General features: G+C 45.5%; 1 protein-coding gene and 1 long non-coding RNA gene across 4 annotated transcripts; both read right to left on the minus strand.

The window, feature by feature from the left end:
- Positions 1–3,428: 3,428 nt before the first annotated feature.
- On the minus strand, positions 3,429–5,653 carry LOC123399019. Of its 3 annotated transcripts, XR_006610303.1 has the most exons (7): positions 5,593–5,634; positions 5,432–5,500; positions 4,167–4,295; positions 3,933–4,041; positions 3,760–3,830; positions 3,556–3,659; positions 3,429–3,467 (listed from the first exon to the last, which is right to left on the minus strand). It is a non-coding gene; the product is annotated as an uncharacterized LOC123399019 (long non-coding RNA). The 3 variants fall into 3 exon arrangements; XR_006610302.1 differs by having other exon boundaries at positions 5,432–5,653; XR_006610304.1 differs by lacking the exons at positions 5,432–5,500; positions 5,593–5,634 and adding an exon at positions 4,615–4,806.
- Positions 5,654–10,041: 4,388 nt separating this feature from the next.
- On the minus strand, positions 10,042–23,739 carry LOC123399021 (bZIP transcription factor 1-D). The gene is made up of 13 exons (XM_045093454.1): positions 23,521–23,739; positions 21,585–21,711; positions 21,429–21,494; positions 20,967–21,053; positions 12,941–13,021; positions 12,787–12,846; positions 12,531–12,715; positions 12,394–12,448; positions 12,164–12,203; positions 11,851–12,083; positions 10,827–10,904; positions 10,627–10,752; positions 10,042–10,525 (listed from the first exon to the last, which is right to left on the minus strand). Exons 2-13 carry the CDS (start codon positions 21,639–21,641, stop codon positions 10,430–10,432), a joined length of 1,164 nt encoding a protein of 387 aa, XP_044949389.1. The 5' UTR covers positions 21,642–21,711; positions 23,521–23,739; the 3' UTR covers positions 10,042–10,429.
- Between the last annotated feature and the right edge of the window lie 789 nt (positions 23,740–24,528).

Genomic DNA, 24,528 nt, shown 5'->3' on the forward strand with positions numbered 1-24,528 from the left:
GGCCCCGTTTTGGCCCGGGGCGGGCCTGATCTGGGCAGCTGCTGTAGGGAGGAGAGAGGAGGCTAGTGTTAGCGCGGAAATCGAGGCAGAGGTGGGAGGAGGTAGTTTTGGGTAGGTGGGAGTGGCTTAAATAGGAAAGGGGGCTAGTGTTAGCAGTTTTTTGCCCCGGTTTCAACCGCGCGACCTAAATCAGACGATCTCGACGCGGGGACGGGCTAAGTGGTCGTGTAGAGTAGGCTAGCCGGAGATGAGAGGGAAAACGGGCACCCGACAACGCGATTTAAAACACCAAAAAACGTCCGACGATAGACCAGATACGGTGCCGCTACGGTCGGCCGTTTGGGTACCAGACGGACTCCGATTGCGACGAAAATTGGTAGGCGGACTACCTATGTCTAAATAAGACCGCACGCCAAGTTTCAACCCAATCAGAGAAAGTTTTATACACACTTTTAAAAACAAGGTTTTAATGATGTCGCGGGCACGTGCGAGTGTGGTTGGACTTAGAACGGGCAACGACGAACACGGAGAGAATCGGCAACTAATAACGGATGCACGTTTTGAAAGCTGGCGGCAACGGGATGCCGATGCAATGCAGATGATGCGCATGATGCGATGATGAGGCGACAATTAAAAATAATCACACGGCAGCAACGGAATAAAGGGGAATCTTCTGGAGCGTCGGTTTCGGGCTGTCACAGAGAATGAACAAAATCCTTGATGAACCACCAGGAAGAACCTCCATATACAAAGGAATGATGAAAAGAAATGAAGCCTCGAAAGATAAGATTATGGCCTTGCAACAATTTAGATGGGACTTCACGTAGAGATACTGAGAAAATTTGGAACTCCACAAAAAAAGATGAGCACTTAGAATCTAGAATTGATATCATGAAGAACTCCGGACAAGAATTGAGATCACCTCGATAAAACACGAATAAGAATTATGTAGTGCATATCCTTCATCAAGTTAAACCGATGACAAACAACAGATTTAGCATACCACTTATTCTTCTTGAAAAGACTGAGGAGAGATATGAGCACAAACTTAAAAATGTCTTGGAAGAAACATCGGTAAGAATTTGGAATGAAAGCGGATAATACAAATGAAATGGGCTACACGGGAACAAAGAGAGCATGATTCGATTAGAGAATGCTTGAACATGACACCCGAGGGTTGTACCTTCGGGTTGTAGCGCCGCGACACGTGATCCCCGTCGCCTCCCGAGGTTGTCCCCGTGGGTGCACTTTCCCGTGCACCGTCGTTGTATTGCTCCTTCGGGCCGTAGCGTCGTGTCACGCAGTCCACGCCGCTCCCTCGAGGTCTTCCTAGTGTCACTCTAACCCGTCTATTGTCATTGTGTCGCCCCTTTGAGACATAGCGCCATGGCTTGTGGTCCCTCCATCGTCTCCGTGCGTCGACTCTACATGGCACGCTCCGCGTGGCCTCCCTTGGCGCGGGAGCGCCACCATCCGCACCAGTATCCGTCACGTTGTCGAGTTCTTCGCCGTCTACTTCAAGCATCGTCGTTCGCACTCCTAACCAACCGCCGCCGTCAGGCTGTGACCGTCGCTCTTCTTCCATGCCGCTATGGCTCGCCCACCTAAGCCACGCCACCCCTTTTCTTCAACGTCGTTGCAGCTTGCCCACCCGAGCCGCTCTACCCGTCCACCCCTTTCATCTTCGTCTAGCAAGAGCTCATCGTCGTCATTGTCGTCATCTTTCCCGACCACTTCGTCTACTTCGACCATCATGGGCAACATCGGCCCCTACCGATTTGCACCGCAACCGTCGTCGAGTATTTTCCTGCTAGCCCCCTCAACATGGCGTACAAGTTATGTGCAGGTCCCCGTCTACACATGCCCAGTGCTAGCAACATCGACGCATGCCTTTGTTCCCGATGTGTTCCCATGTCTGGCAAGCCTAGAACGGCACGTCGTCAACATCGACTTTATCCGTCTACGCATGTTCCATGCTGACAACATCGATGCGTGCCTTTGTTCACGATGTCTCACCGGGCTTGGCAATCCCGATGCGACGCGTCGTCAACGTCTTCCTCCCGGCGCACCACTCCATCAACACCATTGTGCCTATGACTAACTCGGCGCCTCCTTGCATCCGCGGCTTCATGGCGACTTCTTCGATATCGGCTACCCCAACTAGACATCAACCACAACGTTCTTCACACGGCTACCTCAATGGCGGCTCCACCATCCTACGCTCTCAGCTACTTTAGCATCGACACAAAGGGCTACCGCCTTGCTTGAGCAACCTCGTCGGTTTTCACTCCAGCCACAACTTCCACGATGCATCGACCGTTACAACTGGGGGAAGGATGTCCGTCAGCTTACCTACTGATTCCTCTCCACTCTCACCGTTTACGTCACTACATCTTGAGTACCTACCATCGTGAAGAGATGTTGAGTATCGTGATTAGTTATTAGGAAACATAAGATAGACTAGAAATTATGTTGGTTTGGGTTGTACTCCAAATTCATCATATACTTCTATATATATATGTCCATGAGGCTTACGCAATAAACATCGATTCCACCAATCGCTCTTTATCTCGCCGATCCAAATTGTGTTCGTTTTTGTTCTTTTTTATCTCTGGGTCAACAAAACGGACAACGGACAACCAAACACAGCCGGACAACATTTGTGTACCTGACCGTGATGCCGCATCCCCATCTGGTGAGATGTCCGCCTCTACTAGAGACCCTCTAGCATTTCGTCAGCAAGGAGCACCGTGTCCCATGTAGCTGCCGGACCCGAGCAGGTTGCCATGGCGGACGCGGATGAGCGCGTGTACACGCAGAGCTCGAGCAGCTTCAGGTCAAGGGGCTCCGTGTGCAGCTTCATGTCAAGGAGCTCGTGTACACGCAAAATATAGCTCCTTGCACTAGTAGAAAAAGGGGTTGTAGCCCCGGTTCGGTTGAGCCTTTAGCCCCGGTTCGGTCCCGAACCAGGGCTAATATTCTTCCACATGGCGGGTCTGGGCAAGGGGATATTAGTCCCGGTTTTTATTACAAACCGGGTCTATTGCTTCATTGTCTTTTTTAGTACTTTTTAGTGTTTAGGATTTTGGTCTAAATTAGATGGGGCTATTTTGATGTCCCCTATTTTCCCGTTTATTTGTTTTGGGCACTTTTAAATTTTTGTTTTGCACTAAATTGGATGGTACATACACAGCAATAAAGGAACAACTATATTGCACATCATCGTCACGAATATATTACACCATCTCATCCGTCGTGCTTTGTCGAACATATTATAAAATGTAGACACGAGTTACACATGCACATATGCATCTCTTTTACACTTTAACATTTCATCTGAATTGCATCGACGGGCAATAATATTCTCCCTTCACATCTAGGACCTATGCATCTAAGAATCCGGCAATTTTGTTTTGAATTGCTCGTACACGTTCCTGTGGTAGAAGACCGTCCCGCAACCGTTCGATCTAATTTAAAGAAGAGGCCAATATATATCAATGAAACCGAACACAATTGACATTATTAAAATAAAATTGTGAGTATTGTTTATCGTACTTCATTTTTTTGTCCCACTTTGTGCCCGTCTCATGAGCCGTCTAGTGAATGAACTCGCAAACATAGTATCCACATAAATTGTTCCCATGTTCCCGTCTCAAGCACTTTACGAGAACAGAGTTTAATAAAAAAACATAATTAAGAATGATAATGGTATTGAAATTAGAATAAAGAGATGCGCGGACCTAACTAGTAGTTACTTACATCCATTTGTCTAAATGTAAGCTCTCTGGTTTCAAACACCCCGACACTTCACGATGAACCGTTTCCAAGCCCTGTCAAGAAAACGAGATGAATAACGGAGTTCTTTATTAATTGTTTGCTATCAGGAAATGAACAAAAAGTTATCGATATAGTGCCATAATGATTGAAATTACCTCTGGAAGCATTCCTGCATGTTCGCCCGTTCAGCGAGGGGTGTGCGTTTCGGGTCTGACTTTTACTAGTCCCTCGTCAGGTACAATGATTAACAGAATATAATGGAACCTACGCACGCATAACGAGTCAATTATACACTTATAATAACATCGAGTAAGCGAAAATAGAATATGTGTAGTAACACTCATTTGAAGTTGTAAGGAAATAGTATTTCCCTTTTGGTAGCGAAAAACCTTAACAGTTGTGCCAAGTTATTTTTTGTCTCGCGGGGATTCAATGCGAGACTTTGGTGATGAATAAAATATGGGTCAATGAACCCAATGTCATAGATTCGTCCTCTTATACATTCAAGAATCTCCATTCTGCAAAATTAATATAGTGATGAGTAAGATTATACATGCAAGAACAAGCTGAGTAAGACTTAATAACATAAATTAATAATAGTTACGAATAATAGGCACTCATGATAGATTTGTCGAGGGCGTCTTGTTTCTATAACTAAAATAATTCGTCGAATTCAATCATTAGCACGCATTCTCCATGCCCGTAATGCTCGTCTTTATATGCACAGTAAATCTAGTTTTGCTGTTCAGCACATGCTCGCATATACCAGTCATGCAATATTCGCATTTTTTTGGTAGCTCGTTGACTAACTCAGGTTTGATGAGAGGAGCCTCGTACCGGTACACGTATGTTATGTCAGCGAATTCCTGCATATGGTTTAAGTACTCATCAATAGACATTTCATGAGCTTTAGCCGCTTCTCCGTATAATGCAACAAACTCCGGATCGATACCAGCTGTTTCATCATTCCTCTGCTCGACCGCAACTCCGCTCGAGCACACCTTTATATCGGAATACACTTTGAGCGAGGGGCACAATTGGGTTTTCTGTTGTCCGAGCTAGGCAACTGATTTCTCGCTGGACGTACTACTCTTCAACCGCTGCTTTTTTGCATGAGCCGACTTGAGAATAGAGCATTCATAGTCTGATGGCAATAGTGGGGGGGGGATCTGCAAGGCTTTTTAGCATTTTCACGCACGCGGCGTGATCTTCTGGGTGACCGGAAACTCTGGCTCTTACAGCTTCTTCTTATTAGCCTTGTCAACCATCCACTGTTGATGCTGGGCGTGTGCCCTCTTAATATTGTCCTCTACAGTATAGTCCCAAGGTCTCTTCTCCATATCCTTCTCCACAAGAATTTCTATGTGGGTTGGAATTTTCGGTTCACATACCTCCTAGATTAAAAAATATGTCACATTGGTCGTCATGATTGTCATAAACACTAAATAAAACAAATAATTATAAAAGATAATATATACCACATCTGAATCATACACAGAAAGACAGAACGAGGACCGACGTAGGCGGATACCAAAACCATCGCACTATATAATAACAAAAAATAATAAAAATAAGTAATTTATACAAGTATCTATCTAAATCATACAACTAAGAATTTTTTGTTTTAAAAAGAAGATAAGAACAAGAGCCTCACCACGATGGTGCTCCCGACGAGATCGGCGCGGGCGGTCGACAACGGTGAGAACGGGCACGGAACGGCACCCTACACATGTGCAGACTCTAAGAAGTTAATTTGAGCTCAAATTTTGCATCTAAATTAAAATAACAGTGAGATGAAATGATGAAATAGCTAACCTTTTAGAACACTTGTGCAGTTAGTGCACCGCCAAACCTAGACAAACATTAAGAAAAATGGAGCTTGGAGAGGAGAAAGCTTAAATAGTGTGGCTCGGGCATTTCATCGAACATTTCATGTGCATGCATAGAAGGGTGGCAAGAGCATGACATGCACACCTTACAGAATGGCATGGCATGCATACCTCACAGAATAGCTTAAGTAGTGTGGCTCGGGCATTTCATCAAACACTTCATGTGCATGCACAGAAGGGTGGCAAGAGCATGGCATGCACACCAAAAAACATAGGAGAGGATGGGAGGGGCGAGGGTATATATAGGCAAAACTTTAAACTCAGTTTTTGTCTAAAACCGGGTCTAATAGCCTACCATCTAGTCCCGGTTCCAGCCCCCAACCGGGACTAATGCTCCACGGCACGCCAATATCAGTCGCTGGATCTTTAGTCCCGGTTTTTGACACGAACCGGGACTAATGCGTCGAACCAAACCGGAACTATTGCCCCGCGAGACCCTGACAGCTCGAACCGGACCAATGTCTGGCATTGGTCTCAGGTTTATTTCAACCCGGGGCTAATGCTGCTCCGGACGAAAGCCTCTTTTTCTAGTGTTGGCCTCGAGCGTGAGCTGGCCACCGTCTGCTCCATGGGCTGCATGAACTCCAGCACGGCGTTCTGCAGCACAACACACAACTCACATATCGCTCGTAGCAACAACAGAAATAGCAGCATCACACAATGCGGGCATCAATGCTCCCTCCAAATAGCAGCATCACACAATGCGGGCATCAATGCTCCCTCCAGCTCGAGATGGACTTAGAGCATCTCCACTCGTTTTGGCCCAACGCACCCGACAAAAGTCTTTTTAGTGTTGCGCCGACGCTTTTTTGTCCGGGGGGCGAGCAAGTTTTCAGCCGCGCCTTCAGGTTTCGACACCCAGACGCCAACGTTTTCAAATTTGTCTTTTCCGCTGCCCGCTGCCAAAAAGAAGCCACAAGTTCGGCGATCATCATGCCACAAGTCGACGATCGGCATATGCCATAGTTCAGCGATCAAAAGGAAATGATAGACAAGAAACGAATCAAACGATCGGTTCGGCACAGTGCGGCTCCTCTGCCACGGGACTGGCCTGAGTTGTCAGGCTCGTTGGCGGCATGGTTTCTGTTGGGGTCATCGGCGTGGTTTCTGTCAGGGTCGTCGTCGTCGCGGTCGCCACTGCAGTCGCTGCCGGCACCGACATCTGGTTTAAGGTCAGGCCGAGCTCCGTGAAGTACCACGCCTTCACATGCTCGTCCATCGTCGACGTGTCTGCCCCCATCAAGAACGTCAGGTCGGTGTTCCTCTTCTTCGCGGCAACGTTGGCCCTGAGAAGGTCGAGCTTGACGTGCTAGTTCACCATCAACACCGACCATCGCGCGTCGGATTTCTCCTCCCTCTTGGCAGCGCTGCTCTTGGCGTCGACGATGAATTGCTCGATCGAAGCTTGCAGTCGTTCGGCAACGGGAGCCGCGTCACTCGCCACCCTGGATTTTTTGGTGCCATCTGGGCGCCCTTCTGCCTCAGGCAGGGCAGGCACGTCCAGGTTTTAGGTCTCCTTGGCCTTGTGAGAGCGAGCCGAACTTCCCTCCACTTCCTGATCGTCCGCGCCCGCCGCCTCCGTCACGTCCCTGGTCCTCTTGGCGTCGAGCCTCCTTCGCCGGTCTATTGTGACCGCCTCCCGGCGCTGGACATCCGCCCTCCACTCGACGTCTGAAACGACCGTCAGCCTAGGCAACAGCTTCCTCTGCTTCGGATGGCTGGAATCGGCAGCGGTGGCGGGGTGAGGGAAGGTGTACTTCGACGACATGACGGTCAGATGGCGGGAGCGAGAGAAGAACGACGGGAGGAGGAGATGAAATGAAGGGAAAGGGAGGACGAAGGGGCAGAAAATGATAGGAATAGGCCCGACAGCCACCAACAGAGCGGGCCCGCTTGGCTTTTCGCTTCGACCAACGCTCCTAGACGCCCCCCGAGGAGCTGGGTTCGGTTCGGGTTCATCGGCTGTTATTTTAACCCAAATTGGCACTAAACAAGGTGTTGGGAACGCGACTTGGCCGATTGTGCACCACCGATGCTAAAAAAGGCACATTGGGGGCTGTTGGGGGGCGAGTGGAGATGCTCTTACCGACCGACCAAGAGAGGAGTAGGAGGAGTAGTAGCAGCTGGATCTGTTTCAGCCACCTACCTCCATGAGGAAGCGACGTCGGGCCACTGGAAACCATCGATGGGAGCACAGCCACGCCGCTGAGGCTGCCAGAGGGGGTGTCGCCGCACTGCGTGCTAGCTCACCCACAGCCTCAATCCAAAGCAAGGGGACGTGAGCACGGGCATCGAGTGAAAAGAAAAAGGTGGGATGGCTAGATGCATGGCAAGTGAGCCAGACGGGGCATTTACCAAACATATACACACATCCGGTTTGTGTCCGCCTCCAACCCAAATATGCGATTGAAATGGGTCTAAACGGACACAAAACAAACAACAAATGAATATGTATCCATGCGTTGGGCAAAGTTTTTTGTCTACACGAACAGACAAAATGGGTCCAACCTGCGTTTGAATTGCTCTAAAAGGAAACTAGGGGAGTGGGGAACAAACTTCCTTAACATCCTTAGAAGGAAAAAAACAGTAGAAATCAACAAATTGGTGGAGTAAAAGGTCTTAACTGTAAGATTCCATGCCACAATTCAAATTTCCAACTAAAGTTGGCTTAACACCAACAGCCACGCTCATGTTGGTTCGCTCACTAGGCGTACCCCTAAACTAGTTGCTCCTCCAAACAAGTGGGCGTCTGTTTGGTTGGAGCCGCCGCCAAGAGCACCCAAACAGTACGTGGAAACATTGTTCACAACCAAACTCAATTCATTCAACCGAACTCCATTTGCCAAGCTACAGCGGGCGGCCACCTTCATTTGCTGAGTTATCATTAGTTAGACTAATTGATGAAATCAATTGCATGAAGTTTCAGCCTGCACACTAGAACGGTTAGCGCCACCTTTAACGGCTGACGGTGCACCCTCTCAAGCATGTGCAAAGGTGTGTCGCAGTAGTAATTCAAGCAGGAAATAAGTATGCATGGGCAGTACACTCATCCCGTTCAACACCCATAGTAACGTGGATTGTAGAGGAGCAAATATCAGAGACCATACCTTCCGACACTGCCTACACTCCAGCTGCAGCACTCCATCCCAGCGCTTCTCATGTTCAATGACCTCATCCGGCTTCCCAATGGAATGATACTTCCCACACACCACGCAAGCCAGATGATCACAGTAACCAACAGGGAGCACTTACTTGAACAACATTGAGCTCACCAGTCCAGGAATCTGCCAGAGGAACTTCGGGTGCCACAGAATATAGATGGACTTTTAAGGCCAAGAGCGACACAACGAGGAATAGTTCAGCATGCCCCTCCTACACAGCTCCAACAACTATAGCACTAGAGCCAGCTTCTGCTGCAAACATCTCACAGCATGGGGGTTCTGCCACAAGTCCTGCTCTGGAATCAGCAGAATGCCCACAGAACTCAAGATAGTTGGGCATTACAACCTCGATCATCTTGTACAACCTTGATGATAGTTTGATGTTCTCCATTTTCTAGGATCCAGGGGCAGATTCATGCTCTGTCTCTGTTCCTCAACTAGTAGTTCAACTTAGTACTGTTTTGGCTTGTTAATTGTTATGGATAAAAGACCTCTTTCTGGAGTACTATACGAGACACTTGCAATAAAACATTAGTCAAGAGATCATAATTGACAACTTATACAAACAGAACTCCAAAATAAACTATTTCCTTGTAGGGCAGACATACCTATGCTAAGCACAGCTTATCCCATGACAGAAATTTCCATTATATTCCTAGAACTTCATTCCTGCACACAAACTGAATAAGACTGTTAAGGAGAGGTACCGAATGGTAAACATTTTATTTGGATCATGGCCATCACAAAATGAAAGCTAAATACTAGCACATGTCTACTGCACCTACCAACACATAAAGGTCAAAACAAATTGTTATCAGTGAGAATTAAGAACGCATTTTTTTACCAACAGTGCATATGGCAAAGCAGTTTATCAGCTTACAAAATGAAAGCTAAATACTAGTACATGTCTACTGCACCAGCCAACACATAAAGGTCAAAACAAATTGTTATCAGTGAGAATTAAGAACGCATTTTTTTTACCAACGGTGCATATGGCAAAGCAGTTTATGAGCTTGAACCGAATATTCTGATCACCACTGCAAAATCTAGCATACCCACAGCACATTTTGAAACGAATATTCTGATCACCACTCTGAAATTTAGCATACGCACAGCACAACTCAGGCGAATTGAAAGAAGCAAAACTGGAAAATTGAAAGAAAAAAAGATAGTCTGATGGTTACAGTGCTTGAGACAGTCAGCAATATCAAATGTGTGGGAAAGATTGATGCATTCATATTTAACATAACCTACGCACCAGTCAAGCCTAGCCAAATGGCAACCTGACTATTAGAAGACTGATATTTCTTCAGGTATACATAATAATAACAATCAGCAATACAGATCTGTAAAGTTGAAATTGCCAACTATTTCTAACAGATACAGTGAACTGGTTCACAGCCTACATTTTCAGTCACATCTTGACTTCTAAAAGATAAGCCAAGAATATATGTGAAACAGGAACCAGCACACGAGGCTGGCATTAAGATTTACCACGACCTGGTAATGATTAAATGCAATAAGTATGGAGTCAATATGCATACTACAACTGCGCCAGCAACAATCTAGTTAGGGCTATGATTGATAGCGTTGCATGATAGCTCAATTAGTGTCCTTCTGGTTGTCATCACCAGAACGTTGCAGCTTATTGTGAAGTCCTGCCTCGTCAGTTTTGTGTTGTTTGTCTCCAATGTTATCCTACAGAGCAGCAAACAAAAAGAAGAAGAAAATAAAACAAAACTCAAATGTTAACAAACATGCTTCAGAATATCAAACTAGGAAAAAAGTGGAAGACAAACCTTCAGTGAGCTATTCTTTGACAGAAGTTCATCGTACTCCTTCCTGATCCGGCTCACTTCATCTTTAAGTGAAGCATTTTCCTGTTTCAATACTTCAGCGCGCTGAGCCAACTCCTCACATTCAGCCTGCAAAAATACACAGTTGCCTCATCGACTGAAGGGGACAAAAGTGTATGTCCCGAGATGAACAAGCAAAATACCTGCTTGCGCAGCCTAGATCTGCGAGCAGAATCCCTGTTTGACTGCTTTCTTTTCTGCCTTTTCAGTTCACGTTCATCCTGGATAATCAGGTAGTCAAAATATTTAGTTTCTCCATTTGCCAAACTTGTTAAGATTTCAGATTTTTATCCACGGAACTACTGATATTGACGTGCCTCTTCACTAGTCTTAAAACTGACTTATGGGATTTATAATTTGTTTATTAGCATATTTCAATAAAGTAACAATGGTTTATATTTTGGGTAACTGCAATATGGCAAATAATTATCATTACTTTTAGTATTTACTAGACAAGAAAAAGGGGTGATAAACCTCCTACAGTGCATGGTATGCAAGATGGGGAAAGTAAACAAAATGCATGATGAGTAAAGTAGTTATGGCTCAGTTTGCGCTTGCTGCACTGTGATGAGCTGTGCATATTTTTTAAATCTGCTGTTGAAAAATCGCCACAAAAGTAGGCAAAAGTGGGTGAAACAAACACTAAAATAGGCAAAAGCGGGTGGGGCAAATGCGATTATGGTAATCCACCGCAATGCTAAACGCAGCCTATGTCCAATTATATTCCTAGTACAGAAGTTGACTTCAGTTGGATGTATGAAGTTATCCTAAACACAGAGATCTTTAGGATAGATACCTGTATCGCAAAAGATCTATTTCTTGGTCTGACATATATATACAAGGTTGGGAACAAAGGGTGTGTATGGTTTGAGTCTACGGTTGCCCCACCAAATACTTGGCTAGCCAAAATTTTGGTCAAGGTTATGTGTGTCCCAAGAGTTGGCCAACTTTGACTAAAAAATGAAGAGGAGTTGGAAACGAGCACTGGCATGGCCAAAAAGTTGGCAACCATCCAAAACAAGACCAAAGTTTTGGTCATAGCCAAAAAATTGGTATATTGGCTACAAAACAAGCAATACAAAAGTATTTATGAAGCAGATAAGTAGAGGCTACAAAAATAGGGAAGGGTATAATCTATGATTCCCAAGATAAGGTCTTAGAAGAAACCTGCATCCACGGCTCTGTTGGGGCCAAATCCCCTGGAATTGCAGTTGGGGTCACTTTACCATGCAATGCAGGAGAGGAGCTTGCTGTATTTGCCCAGTAGTCCATTCCTATTTTCAAGTTTGTTGTTGGACCAGGCACTGGACCACTTGATGGCATTTGCATAATTGCCGAAGTTTGCTTCAACTGCGCCTGGGATGGTGAAGGTGATACACCATTCTGGGAACTTCGGACATCTGATAGCACCCACAACAAAGTTCAGAAGCTTCATAAAGTACAAACAAGAAAGCAAACATAAGAATTTTTATCAGCATACCTCCATCTTGTTCTTGTCCACTTTCCTTGTGTTGTAAATCCTGTAAAGATTACTCAAAAATGCAAAGATATTAAGACTTCTCGCAAGAAATAAACACGAAATGATATAGCATATCTGGGAATCATAAACACCGCACATTTAAACTCAAGGTGCATATGCTGCCTAAAAATGTACAAGCAAGTATGCACATCTGGTCAGAAAAGTTTTAGTGCTGCAGGATCATAGCTTACATTCTGAGAATTCGCTTCACTTCCCTCACTTGAACTTTCACTTCCACTTTCCCCACTGCAAGAAACGAGGTAATACAAACTGAATTTTGCAGACAAGGAGGAAGTACCGTTATTATTGAAATTGACCACACACTAACCTTTGAGAGATGGTTCCATTGGCTGAAGCCCCTGAGGTCTTACCATGTTCGACACAGTTTTTCCCTGTAATCATGTTCAAGCTACCCAAACTTCCTTTGGATCTTTTAATGGGACTTTTTTCTATTCCATCAGAGGATTTGCCATTTGTTTCACCACCAGCAGTAGCAGGAGTGGTGGTAGTTCCCTGAAATATTAGGTCCATTAGACTCCACAATGAAAGAGAAAATCAGTCAATCTAAGGATGCCTCGTCTTACAGTAGCATCAGGATTGCCATTTGAAGATGACATTGCATAGGGAGCAAATGGGTGTGCACCCTGCAGGATTATGCAATGACTCAGCAAATGTCAGCCTCTAAGCAGTACCATTGTAGGTATATACTGAAAATTAAAGCAACGTGCTGAAGCATACCGGGCGCATTGATGGGTGAGCATAAACTCCTCCAGGAGGGTATATGACATATGGTGGAGTCCCATATGGTGGCATCATAGGCTGACAAAAGGCAACAAGAAACTCATGAGAAAAAAAACACTATTTAAGGTACATGCAGAGTATTACATCAACTACACATTAGTCTTGGACCATTTTAACGGTCTCCTTCATTTTGGTGAACCGATTGCAGAGAAGTCCCAGGAATTTTGTTAGATGGTTAATTATCTCATACTCCGGTAACACAATCACGGTGGACATAGCAGCGGCGACAACGACGACCAGCAGCCAGCACCTCATCCCTTGCTTTCGCCACGGTTAGAGACCGGCATACACTCTGTGCCGGTGGGCAATGAGCAGATGTGTCTCATATCCAGCCACGGCAACAGCCAACTCCATGGACGGAACAAGAGCACCGCCCAACTCTTGTCAATGTAAAACTTTTGCATCCCTGGTAATCATAAGGAATAGCTTTATTGCTCCTACTAATTAATATATGCATGCACGCAGGATTGCCCAACCTGGGTGGTGACTAAGATAACAGCACTACCAGGGTGAAGCACATCAAGCATCTTCGGCCCAAGATACATCAGTCTTTGACAGCCACATGTGCTTCTTTTCCGTGCCTAGCGTGTCAATTGAACTCCTCCCACATGGTGCCAGTCCATGGATCAGCATGATGGATTGTTGCGGCTCCGGTGGTGTTCAATGACAGTGGCTTGTTTGGCCGGATGGTGCGGTGCGCTCGTGATGGACTGCACGACGCATGACTCTGACACATATCTTATGTGCGGCCTGTGAACTTGAGTTGTTGTCTCACATACACACATACTCATATCAATTGGAATCTTGTTTGTTGCTGTTGTTGGATGTATGAAATGACACGTCCCATATTTAGTCAACTTCAGGTTATTTCAGAGTCCAAACTTAAATCCATGTGGCTAGTACGTACATGGTGTTTCATTTGCACTTGTACAATCGAGAATATATACTCCTCCTGATGCACATATGTACTCTATCTTGGGGATGAATATACATCTCCATGCCTCCATGGTTGAATATACTACCAGTACTTGTTCTCATATATACTCCTTACAAAACACCGGTACATACTCCTTCCAACAGAAATATTCTACACTCCATTACGCAATTTTTCGGTATATACTCCTTCAGGAAAAAATCAGCATATACTCCTTTGAGAAGAAAAAGCATTATATGCTACTTTACAGAAACTAGTAGATAGTAATTACAATGATGAAAAGTATATACTTCTTTGAAAAGGTTTACTATATGCTCCTTTAAAAGTACTCCCGCCGTTCACAAATATAAGATGTTATACATCCGATTCACAAAAAAGTTAGAACATCTTATATTTGTGAACGGATCAACGGAGGGAGTAGTATATACTACTTAGAAAACCAGTATATACCCCCATGGCAATACACATACTGAAATTTGTATGGTGATGCTCAATATATCACATATAATTCAATATATATTCCCCGTCACCATATTTAAAAAGGAGAGTAGGTGTTTGTTACGTAGTATAATACTTCCTTGATAATAAGATCCAGTAGGTGCATGCCGCCATCCACATACAGCAAGTTGACTTCTTTTTTCTGTCGGTTAGTTTGTCAGCAGGTTGACTTCTTTTTCTGTCGGTTAGTTTGTTATTGGATATACCCAACTCAAACTATCTGGGTGGGAGTATGTACTCCTAAGAGTACAAAAGAGGTGTCCGGGTTACCCCCCCTCCCCGATCTTATTCAGATCTTGAATGTTTTTAAACAGGTCGCGGGCACAGGAAAAGTGATCTCTCTTCGCCTGATTAGTTTGTCCATGGGTCTCCCTAGTCCCTACTTTCTTGGCCATTCCGATCCTTCCTATCTAAGTGTAAAATTAACCGGATCTGCATGCAATCTAAACAATTCTATCTCTCAGCGCTCTGTATTTCTGTTTCTCTCCTCTCTCTCCCATGAACCAAAACCAGTGCCGACAAAACAATTGGATAGTGAACGATGAGAGCAACACAAGAGGTAGTATGAATTTATGTGATTCATTTCCATACATGTGCCTTGCTAATTGTCTTCTTAATTTTAGATGAACACCCTGGCGCGTCTCCCGGAAAATATACCATTGGCTGTGTGCTAGATGAACGCCGATCTCCGTGTTTGAAAGACACTGGTCGATTAAAACAGGACGTGCAGCTTGCTAATTGATGTCTTATCACACTCATTTGCTTTTTGCAAATCTGCAGCCGTGTGCCATGCCATCAACTGCACGACAATGGTCGCCGGGATCCCAAGGTGAAGCAGTGCAGGTGCAATGAGATACGAGGAGCACCCACGCTGAAGCGAAAACATTTCACCTCATCCGCGATAGATCCTCAGCAGTGGTGGAATCATGACACTATAGTGGTGTCTACACATATACTCCGATGTTGAACTCGTCCCTCATCGGCAGGCTTTGTCCACCGTGATCTTGTGACTGTTAGGAAGTATTAGTATTAGTCTAGGAGTCCTTATTAGTCTATTAGTATTAGTCTAGGAGTCCTTATTAGTCTATGTTTACTTTCCTTGCACCTCAAGTCATGTGTAATATATATATGCCCCTTGGGCCTTCAATACAGATAAGTTGCTTTCCTAACATGGTATTAGAGCTTAGGTTATTTTTTTCGGGCGCCGCAACTCGCCCTCCCGATCCAATCTCTCCATCTCGATCGATCCCCGCGGGCCTCCCTGCTCGATCTCCTCTCCTGCCGCTAGGTCCTCTCCCGCCGGCTATCACTGCTGGATTTGCTGCAGTCCCATCCGCCGTCGCGCCTATCCGCGCGTTCGCGGCCGCCGGCAAGCCCCCAGTCCGGGCGGCCAAGCCCGTGCGGCAAGAGCTGCAGGACTTCGCGAGGGAGGCGAAGGCCGTGCTACGGATCCCGTCGTTTCAGGTGATCGTCGCGCAGGGACTCACGGGCTTGTTCCCCTGGTCCGCACTGTTCAAGGTCGCCACGTCGCTGGGCGGGCTCTTCGGCGGCAAGATGGGGGACGTCCTCACCAGGAGGCTCCGGAACTCGGGCCGCATCATCGTCGCGCAGATCAGCGCCGGCTCTGCAATCCCCCTCGTCGGCGTCCTCCTGCTCGCGCTCCCGTACGAGCCCGCGACTTTCGCGCACCACGGGGCCGCCAATCTTGCTGCTGTCCGCCGCCAGATCGGGCTCCAGCTCGAGGCGGCTTGGATCTTGTCGATGGTCAACGCCGGCCTCCACGTCTCTAGAACGGGCCGAGTGGCTAACTCTCTGTCTGCCTCATCCGGCTCTCGTGACTGCTCATGCATCTGCCTTCGGCATGGGCAGCAGTTCCTGCTGCTACGTGGTGCTGCCCCACCCGCATGTGCTCCTCCTGGCTGGCTGCTGCTCTGTTCCTGCATGCTTGTCCGCTGCTGCTTCTTCCATGTGCTGTTTGCAATCTTGCTGCGTGGTGCTGCGTTCGATTAGCTGCTGCCTTTCTACATGGCCGGCTGTGTGCTGCATCTCGTGCTCCCCATGGCCGTTTACCATCGCTTGGCCTGCTGCTACTCTGGTTTGGTCTCTGATTTTTTTTTCCTCTGCTATTGCATCTAGTCTTGAGTTTAGTCTATGCTTCTAGCTTTCTATATTTTTCTGCTGCGTCCACCAAATCCGTCGATGTTTTGTGTTATCACGTCATGAGAGTCCACCATACCTTTGTCCGTCAGCCTTTCTTTGGTCCTGATCCTTTCTATGCAACTTTTGTGGCCTATTTGCCCTTGTTGTTTTCTATAGGATTTTCTGGACTTCTTTTGCATTGTCGATCTACATCCATCGTGTCTTATCCGCCGAGCTTCTTTCGCCGACGGTTGTCGTGGACTATGATTTTCTGCACAATGCTTTATTCTCTTGATGTGCCATCTTTTTTTTGACAACCCATCTTCTCTTGATACTTATGTTGTATCTTCAAGTGATGCGGTGTCTTCCTCTGATGTGCCATCTCTTCGGTGTCTTCCTCTTGATGTGCAATCTTCTTTTGACAACCCATCTTCTGTTGATACTTATCTTGTATCTTCAAGTGATGCGGTGTCTACCTATGATGTGCCATCTCTTCGTTATCTCCTTCGGCGACTCAACAAGTTTTGAAGACTCTTCATGCTATGACGACACTCTCAAGACGCGGATTTGGATTATCATTTTTTTTTAGTATTACACTTCTTCAAATGCAATGCTATTGCATACGCTTTGCATTTGAGGGGGGGTGTTAGGAAGTATTAGTATTAGTCTAGGAGTCCTTATTAGTCTATTAGTATTAGTCTAGGAGTCCTTATTAGTCTATGTTTACTTTCCTTGCACCTCAAGTCATGTGTAATATATATATGCCCCTTGGGCCTTCAATACAGATAAGTTGCTTTCCTAACAGTGACCACCTAGGCTATAGTGGTGGACATGAGAGGCCATTTGCTGCTGCAAGGGTGCCTGCCTCAATGTGTGTGGATGAAAGCATGCTATCACATATGTATGGCGCATGCACATGTTATGTCGTGTAGTTTATATCAAATATCTCAACTAGATGTATTCCACTACAAATGATTATCTCCATACTACTTTCCATATAAAGTATTGTACATACTTCATACTCCTTTCCTATAAGCACTGTATATTTATGTTCATGATTAACAAGTCCACACTTGTTAATCACTCTTATTTGTGTGGTTGGCGCTGGCCGTACACAGTACTAGTTTGTATTCTGTTCATCTTGGATGATCTATGCATGTTTGCATGCCATGGCGTTGGATAGCCATGAATGTGCCATGTTCAGAACGTGGGACAATGATCATAGTATAAGCCTATGGTCGTGTTTGTGTGTTAAACTCACAGCAGGTTATTCATTCGAAGTTGTCTATGGCTTCAACCCTTTGTCACCACTAGACATACTTCCACTTCCTCTACAAGAGCGAGCGTGTCAACATAGACGCCAATGACCAAGCCGAGTTCATGAGAAAGATGCATGCAGATAAAAGGACCGTCATGGAGCGGCAAGTCCAAAGGCATGCCTCCTAGGTCAACACCAACAAGAAGCCCATGGTGTTCCAACTCGGAGATCCTGTTTGACTCCACCTTTCAAAAGACTTTCCGAAAGAGCACAAATCCAAATTGCTTCTAGGAGTCGATGAACCCTTCAAAGTGCTACAAAGGATCAACAACAACGATTACAAGATAGACAACCCACTCAATAAGTATTCGGTGAGCGACACCCTCCATGTCTTCGACTTGGTTCCATTCCATGGTGACGAGGTTTTGGATCCGAGGACGGATCTTCCCCAACGGGAGGAGGGAGGGGATGGTGTGGAGCAGCCCATGGACATCACAGTGGATACTACAACAACACCCCAAGCGCCAATTGAACCAATGACTGGAGCCCATGCCCGTACCATTGAATACGAGGTGAACTCCTCTTCAAACTTCCTATGCATTCACTCAAGACAAGGCTACTACTTCAATCCAAGACCCTATGCATACTCAAGTACCAAGGATCCTTCCATGAAGGACGGACGAAAGAAGGCCACACCATGGAGGAGAAGAGGAAGAAATGATGCACAGCTTCAGCGACCGGACCATCCGGCTACCAACCCAAATTGTCCCACATAAAGCGCCAGGAACACCAATACCCACAAATCAAAGCCGGGCAAAGTCCTCTAACCTTTCGTCCAACTCTTCATCTGGCCATCAACCAGACTATCTGTGTAGCAACAAAGACTGTCCTGCCCTTGGAGATTGCTCTGCTCCTGAAGACTATGCCAGCCCAGAGCCAAGCATGCGTTAGCAGCCGGACTGTCCAACTAACAACCTGGATTGTCCGACCACCAACCGGGACTATCTGCCTGTCCGGCCAACAACCCGGACTGTCCGGCCACTGCATGGATGCAAATCTGGACACCATAGATCCTCTCTCTCACATACCCTTTCACCATATATATAAACACCATGGACCCAAACTAGAGTTAGCAAAGCATATACCTTAAGGGAGCTTTGCTCATCTTGTCACCTCCTAGAGGATCAAGACCTTAAGGGAGAAGGACTCTCCATAGGATCAAGAACATCTAGGGTTTGGAGAAGAACATCTCTCAAGGCACCATCTCTCTTAAAGATTTGGGGAGATCTCTATCCTTTTACCTTTTCCTTTGTTGATTGTGGATCTATATGTGTCTCTTGTTTTGGATGTTTTGAGAGAACATGTGTGATGGAAACTTGTTCATCTAGTTTATCCTCTTGTGTTTCTTGAGTCATTTGTGTTTTCCCCTTGGTCACCTCAAAATTGTGAAGATTGGGCATCAATTAGGACTTGGTCCTATATCAACCTATGTATGTATGGAATTCAAGAACCGACTTCTTGTCCATCCATGTGTAACTTCTCACCTCTGAATGTGTGTTGAATCGCTTCATACAGGGAGTTCTAGCACAAGGCAAAGAGGTGGCCCAAGACCAAAACAAAGAGGTTCTACACCTAGTAGCTATAGGTTCAATTGGATTGAGCGTCTGGATCCGCCGTCTTAGCTGGACTGAGTTGTTATTTGTGGGCCGTCATGTACTACATGAGTAAAAACAGGGACGTAATGTGTTCCATACGGTGCAGAACATGCACGCCTGCATTTTGAAAATGTGAAACCTATTCTAGACAAGTTCGTGACAGCGATTCAAACAAACGCGTGGACTGTGGCCACTTGACGCAGGTTTCTATCAGCACCTAAGGCCAAAAGCTGTCAGTATGTGCAGTGGCGGAGCTTGGTGGGGGGCAACCTGGGCCATGCCCCCCAGCTCAAAAGAAACAAGCCTATATCTATTCATATTAGGTCAATTTTTTAGTAAAAATCGTTTGAAAATAATAAGGTTTGCCCCCCCCCCCCATGTTTTCGGCTCAAACTCTGCCACTGAGTATGTGGTCTGACATCTATCTCCAATAGGGCTTGGACCAAAAGCTCGTAGCTCGCGAGCTTAATGAACGCTCGGTAGTTAAGCTCGTAGCTAGCTTCTTAATTAACAAAGCCAATCGCCAATCATTGATTTCAGCTCGTTAAACATAACGAGCTTACTGAGAGAGCTAACGAGTTTCCCGAGCAACTCATTAAGCTTATTAATACAACACAACACATATTTTTATGTTAAGTGGCGACATTTCCTGGCACCTCAACCCATCTATTCCCTCTAATTGATAAAACCCAGCTCAGATGAGACAATCACTAATGTACCTCCTTATCTGATCACTTTCTTCCTCCATGAAGAACACATTAGAACTGAAGCAAAAGGGGGAAATGTCTCTTAACGAGTACTCGTGAGCTTAACGAGCTTTTAATGAACCGAGTCAATCAGAGTTTTTTGCTCGTTACACTTGTCGAGCCTTAACGAGCACGAGCTTAACGAGCCAAGCAGCTTGTTAATCCACCCCTAATCTCCAATAATTCACCAAATGGGATGGAGAAGGAACCCAGCTAACAGTTCGAATCACGAGCCGGATGTCGACTGTTCTCACAGCTATTTCCCTAGTAACGTTGATAGAAAATATTTTGAAGTGTATATGTGGATTACCTAGCCCTTTCCATCAAATCGGACTTTTGGTTGCGTTGGCTAGCGTATGAAGCTTAACATGGTATCAAAGCCTAAGGTCTTGAGTTCAAGTCCTGGCTTTCGTAATTTATTAAAAAATTACTCCTGTCCCCCTTTGTTGTCCACGTATAGGCTTCTTGAGCCATAGCTCCGAGTCTATTCACGTATTGACTTTCCACGTCACACATGAGAGGGGGTGTTGAAGTGTATATGTGGATTGCCCAGCCCTTTCCATCAGTTCAGACTTTTGGTTGCGCTGGCTAGTTTGACACACACTTCATCTTTCCCTATGACGAAGTATTATATATCTTTAGACGCTTTGTGCCGTCTTCTGAGATAATATCGACAGAGAATAGGGGAGCAAAAATGTAGAGTAGTTAACTGCCATTAAACATAAAACCTTACCTGAGGCCCCCACATGTATGGATGACCCTGTGGGTTTGACACCACAGGAGAGGGAAAGAACCCATGTGGTGGAATTGGAGGATATCCCTGGAAAAACCAGTGGAGAACATGATGAGCAGCCTAGGGCAGATAGTTCATGTGATCACTTTATTAATGACAGATATATTGATATGTGTAAATCAAGAAGGGAAACAAGTGCAATGAGAAAATAATATGACACATGAGAAAGCTATTTTGCCAATCGTAACAAGAATTAACAAAAGGAAGAAAAATAGAACGACCACACTGCAACCAAATCAGCAACGGTCCTTAAAATTGAGGGTGAGTAGTTGTATTTGCATTTATTATCAAAAAGATGTCGCTGGCTACAAACTTATTTCCCACTTTCCTTGTGTTTCCACACGAGAGGGCATACATGTTTTGAGTCATCCATCTCCAAAACAGGGAAGAGAACTTCCTCACCTGAAAGTTGGTCCAATCTGGGTAAACTGTGGGCGTTGTTGTACTCGAAGTAGGTGGTTGCTGCTCCTGTTACAGGGAAGGAGAAGTTTTTAGGAAGACACACTCACTACTTTTGGTATAGACTACAGAGATAATGCCACAATTCCGCATTGAAACCTGAGGTGTGGATGCCTTGTTTGCCTTAGCAGGTGTCTCTGCTTCACTGCTTCTCATGGTGACTCACAGAAAGATGGCAGCAATCACTCCATTGTCCACAGTGACACAAAGTGGCATAAAGTGAAACCTGAATTGGCCATACAAAGAACACAAGTAAGCTAAAATCTAGCAAAACTGTATTACATCCTCGATTGGAAAAGGTGCTACGCACGCTAGGTGACGAACAAGTGCCTCGCCTAGAGCATAAGTGGGAGTCTAGGCAGGGCAAGTAAGAAATTGTTCGCTCCAGCAAGAAATCATGCCATATCACACTGACAGGCCAAATGGGCCATTTTCAGATGGACAATAGCTGGTAGTTTACTCATTTTCATGCTCTAAATTAATGACTAAACGCATATAATACCCCAAATACAACCCTGCTAGTCAAAACTGTATGACCACCTAGGCTGCGCCTAGGGCGCTTAAGCACCACCTAGGTACTAGGCAAAGGCAAACTACTTATGCCTAGCGTTTTTTAAAACCTTGATTACGTCAACCACTTTCTCAAGATCCCATCTATTTCATGATCTCAAATTCTTCCAACAGTTGGTAAGGAGTATAAAAGGCTCCACGAAATAGTAGTGTACAAAACTAACTTAGGTTAACAAATTACAATAATGAAGGCCAACTTAACTGCTCAAAATAACTATAAAGCTCCTTCGTGAAAAGCATTAGCTTGATTTTCGTCAAGGTGACCACAGCACAATTGCAACACAGTTAACTTAGATTATCCTTTTATCACAAAGTATTGGTTGAGTTACCTTCAGATTACACAGTTTGTGGTTCATGTCCTTTATAGAACAGAACAAACCAATGCTCTCTCAAAAGAACACAAGAAAATCCCAAGGACCATAGAATTTAAACCTTGTTTTAGAAATAGCAAATTTGCCATAAACCCAACTACAATTCTACTACAGTGCTGCATTATGCTACACAAAATCTAGAAAAACAGCAACATGTGGTGTTTAAAAACTAGTTCCAAGTGCTACCAACCACATATGCATACTCGATAAAGCACCAACAAAACCCTAGAACCCCAAAATAGAATTGTGAAAAATATAGACCCATGAACCATCCAAATCTTCAAAACCTGCATCACAATCGCTCCAAAAGCCCACTTAAGAAACACAAAACACCTCAAAATCCCAACATGACGATGTGAAACAGAGCGAAGAGTGAAGCATTAACATAAACTACATACAAAGAATCTTGAAGGCTTGAAGCAACCTCTAATAAAACTAGTTAAAAAAGGCGCGCCTAAGCAAGCGCTTAAGTGCGCCTAGGCTCTAGGCGATAGCAAAACGCCTAGCGCATAACTGCGCTTAATCTGCGCATAAGCATGTGCTTTGGTCAGAAAAGATGCGCTTTGGTCAGAAAAGCGCAAGGCAGTGGCAAAACGCACAATTAACGCCTAGCGCTTTTTTTGAACTAATAAAAGTACTTACCACGCCACATTCTTCCAGTTCCGGCAAGTTACATCATCTTTCTTTCAGAAGAAAAGTGGAAACTAACCTAACCGAATCCAAAATCTGGATACATTGTATGACAAAAACTGGCACGTTTCCTACTAAAGAAGGCCAATTCCAAAGCACAAACTATACCTACCAAAACCTAGACACTAGATTCAAAATCCAACGCCTAAACTCGAAACCTGTACCAAAGGGGCTATGCGCCAGGTCTCACAAGTCTCGCATCAGGTAGACACTATCTCGCCGCGAATTACACCTAAACCCTAGCACCCCTCGCTCCGACCAAAATCAGAGGCCCAAACTCGGGAAACCCCGACTCCAAACGACCAACAAAAATCACCCAGAGGGAATCACCACCCGCTACGTAATATAATTTCAAACGGCCAGCGGCCAGATCCGGCGAGGCGAGCGATTCGAACGTCGGGTACCTCTCGGACAGCAAGCGGATCCGCCGCGCGGGATGCGCGCGGTGGACCTCGAGATCTGGAGTAGAGCGGCAGGAGAGAGGGTAAAGTAATAGAGTGGTGGCGTGGCGCGAGACGTCCTCCTGTTTGGAGAGAGGAAGACGACGAGGACACGATGGACGCCGCGCAGCAGCTGCGACCAGCGACTAGGCTTCGGTTGTGAGCTAGCTAGGCAGGCAGGCGTGGCCAGCTCGGTCAGTCTGAGCGTTCATTCTTGTTCGCGTCGCTGTCTGTTTCGTTGCCGCTTCAGATCAGATATTATTTTTATTTTTATTTTTTTAGCAAAGTACAATCGAAGCCGCTCACACACACGGCGTACACTCGCCCTATGAACGCACGCACGCACACCCTATCCCTATAAGCACATTTAAAAGACTAAGCTGGCAAATCATCTTAAGATTGACGAAGTCGTCACTCACGCCTTCATTGTCGACGGAAACGTTTCCTCCCACTGAAAGCACATCGTCGAAAGACCTGAAATAAATTCAGTAAAATACAAGCACCAATGTCAAGTATGAGACTTGAACTCTGATGGGCAGTACCGCAATCCTCCTAACCATCCAACCACGAATTGGTTTGCTAGATATTATTTTTGCTAGATGACATTCAAGTATCTTATGTCGCCACCGACTTCTATAAAACTTTTTTTAAATGCGTTTTTAGGACCCGATTCATTAAAAAAGGTCGAAGAAAATTGTCCGTTAAAAAACGAAAAAACGAATTAAAACTGTTACAATACACCCGTCAAAACAAGGCACACAAGGCGCCCTAGCAACCTACACAAGAACGCGTACACGACGTCAAGTAGAAGAGCGTCGTCGAGGTTGCAATTTGGCGTCATCGTCATCACACCTCTGCGAGGGCGACTCCGATTTCACCATCAACGACCACCGATGTAGCCTCCACCGCAGACGAGCGTAGAGGCATGCGTCGATTAACGCCAGACAGTCCACCACACGCGTCGGCGACCAG

This window comes from Hordeum vulgare, chromosome 5H, assembly GCF_904849725.1.
Source record: "Hordeum vulgare subsp. vulgare chromosome 5H, MorexV3_pseudomolecules_assembly, whole genome shotgun sequence".
Lineage (NCBI taxonomy): Eukaryota > Viridiplantae > Streptophyta > Magnoliopsida > Poales > Poaceae > Hordeum > Hordeum vulgare.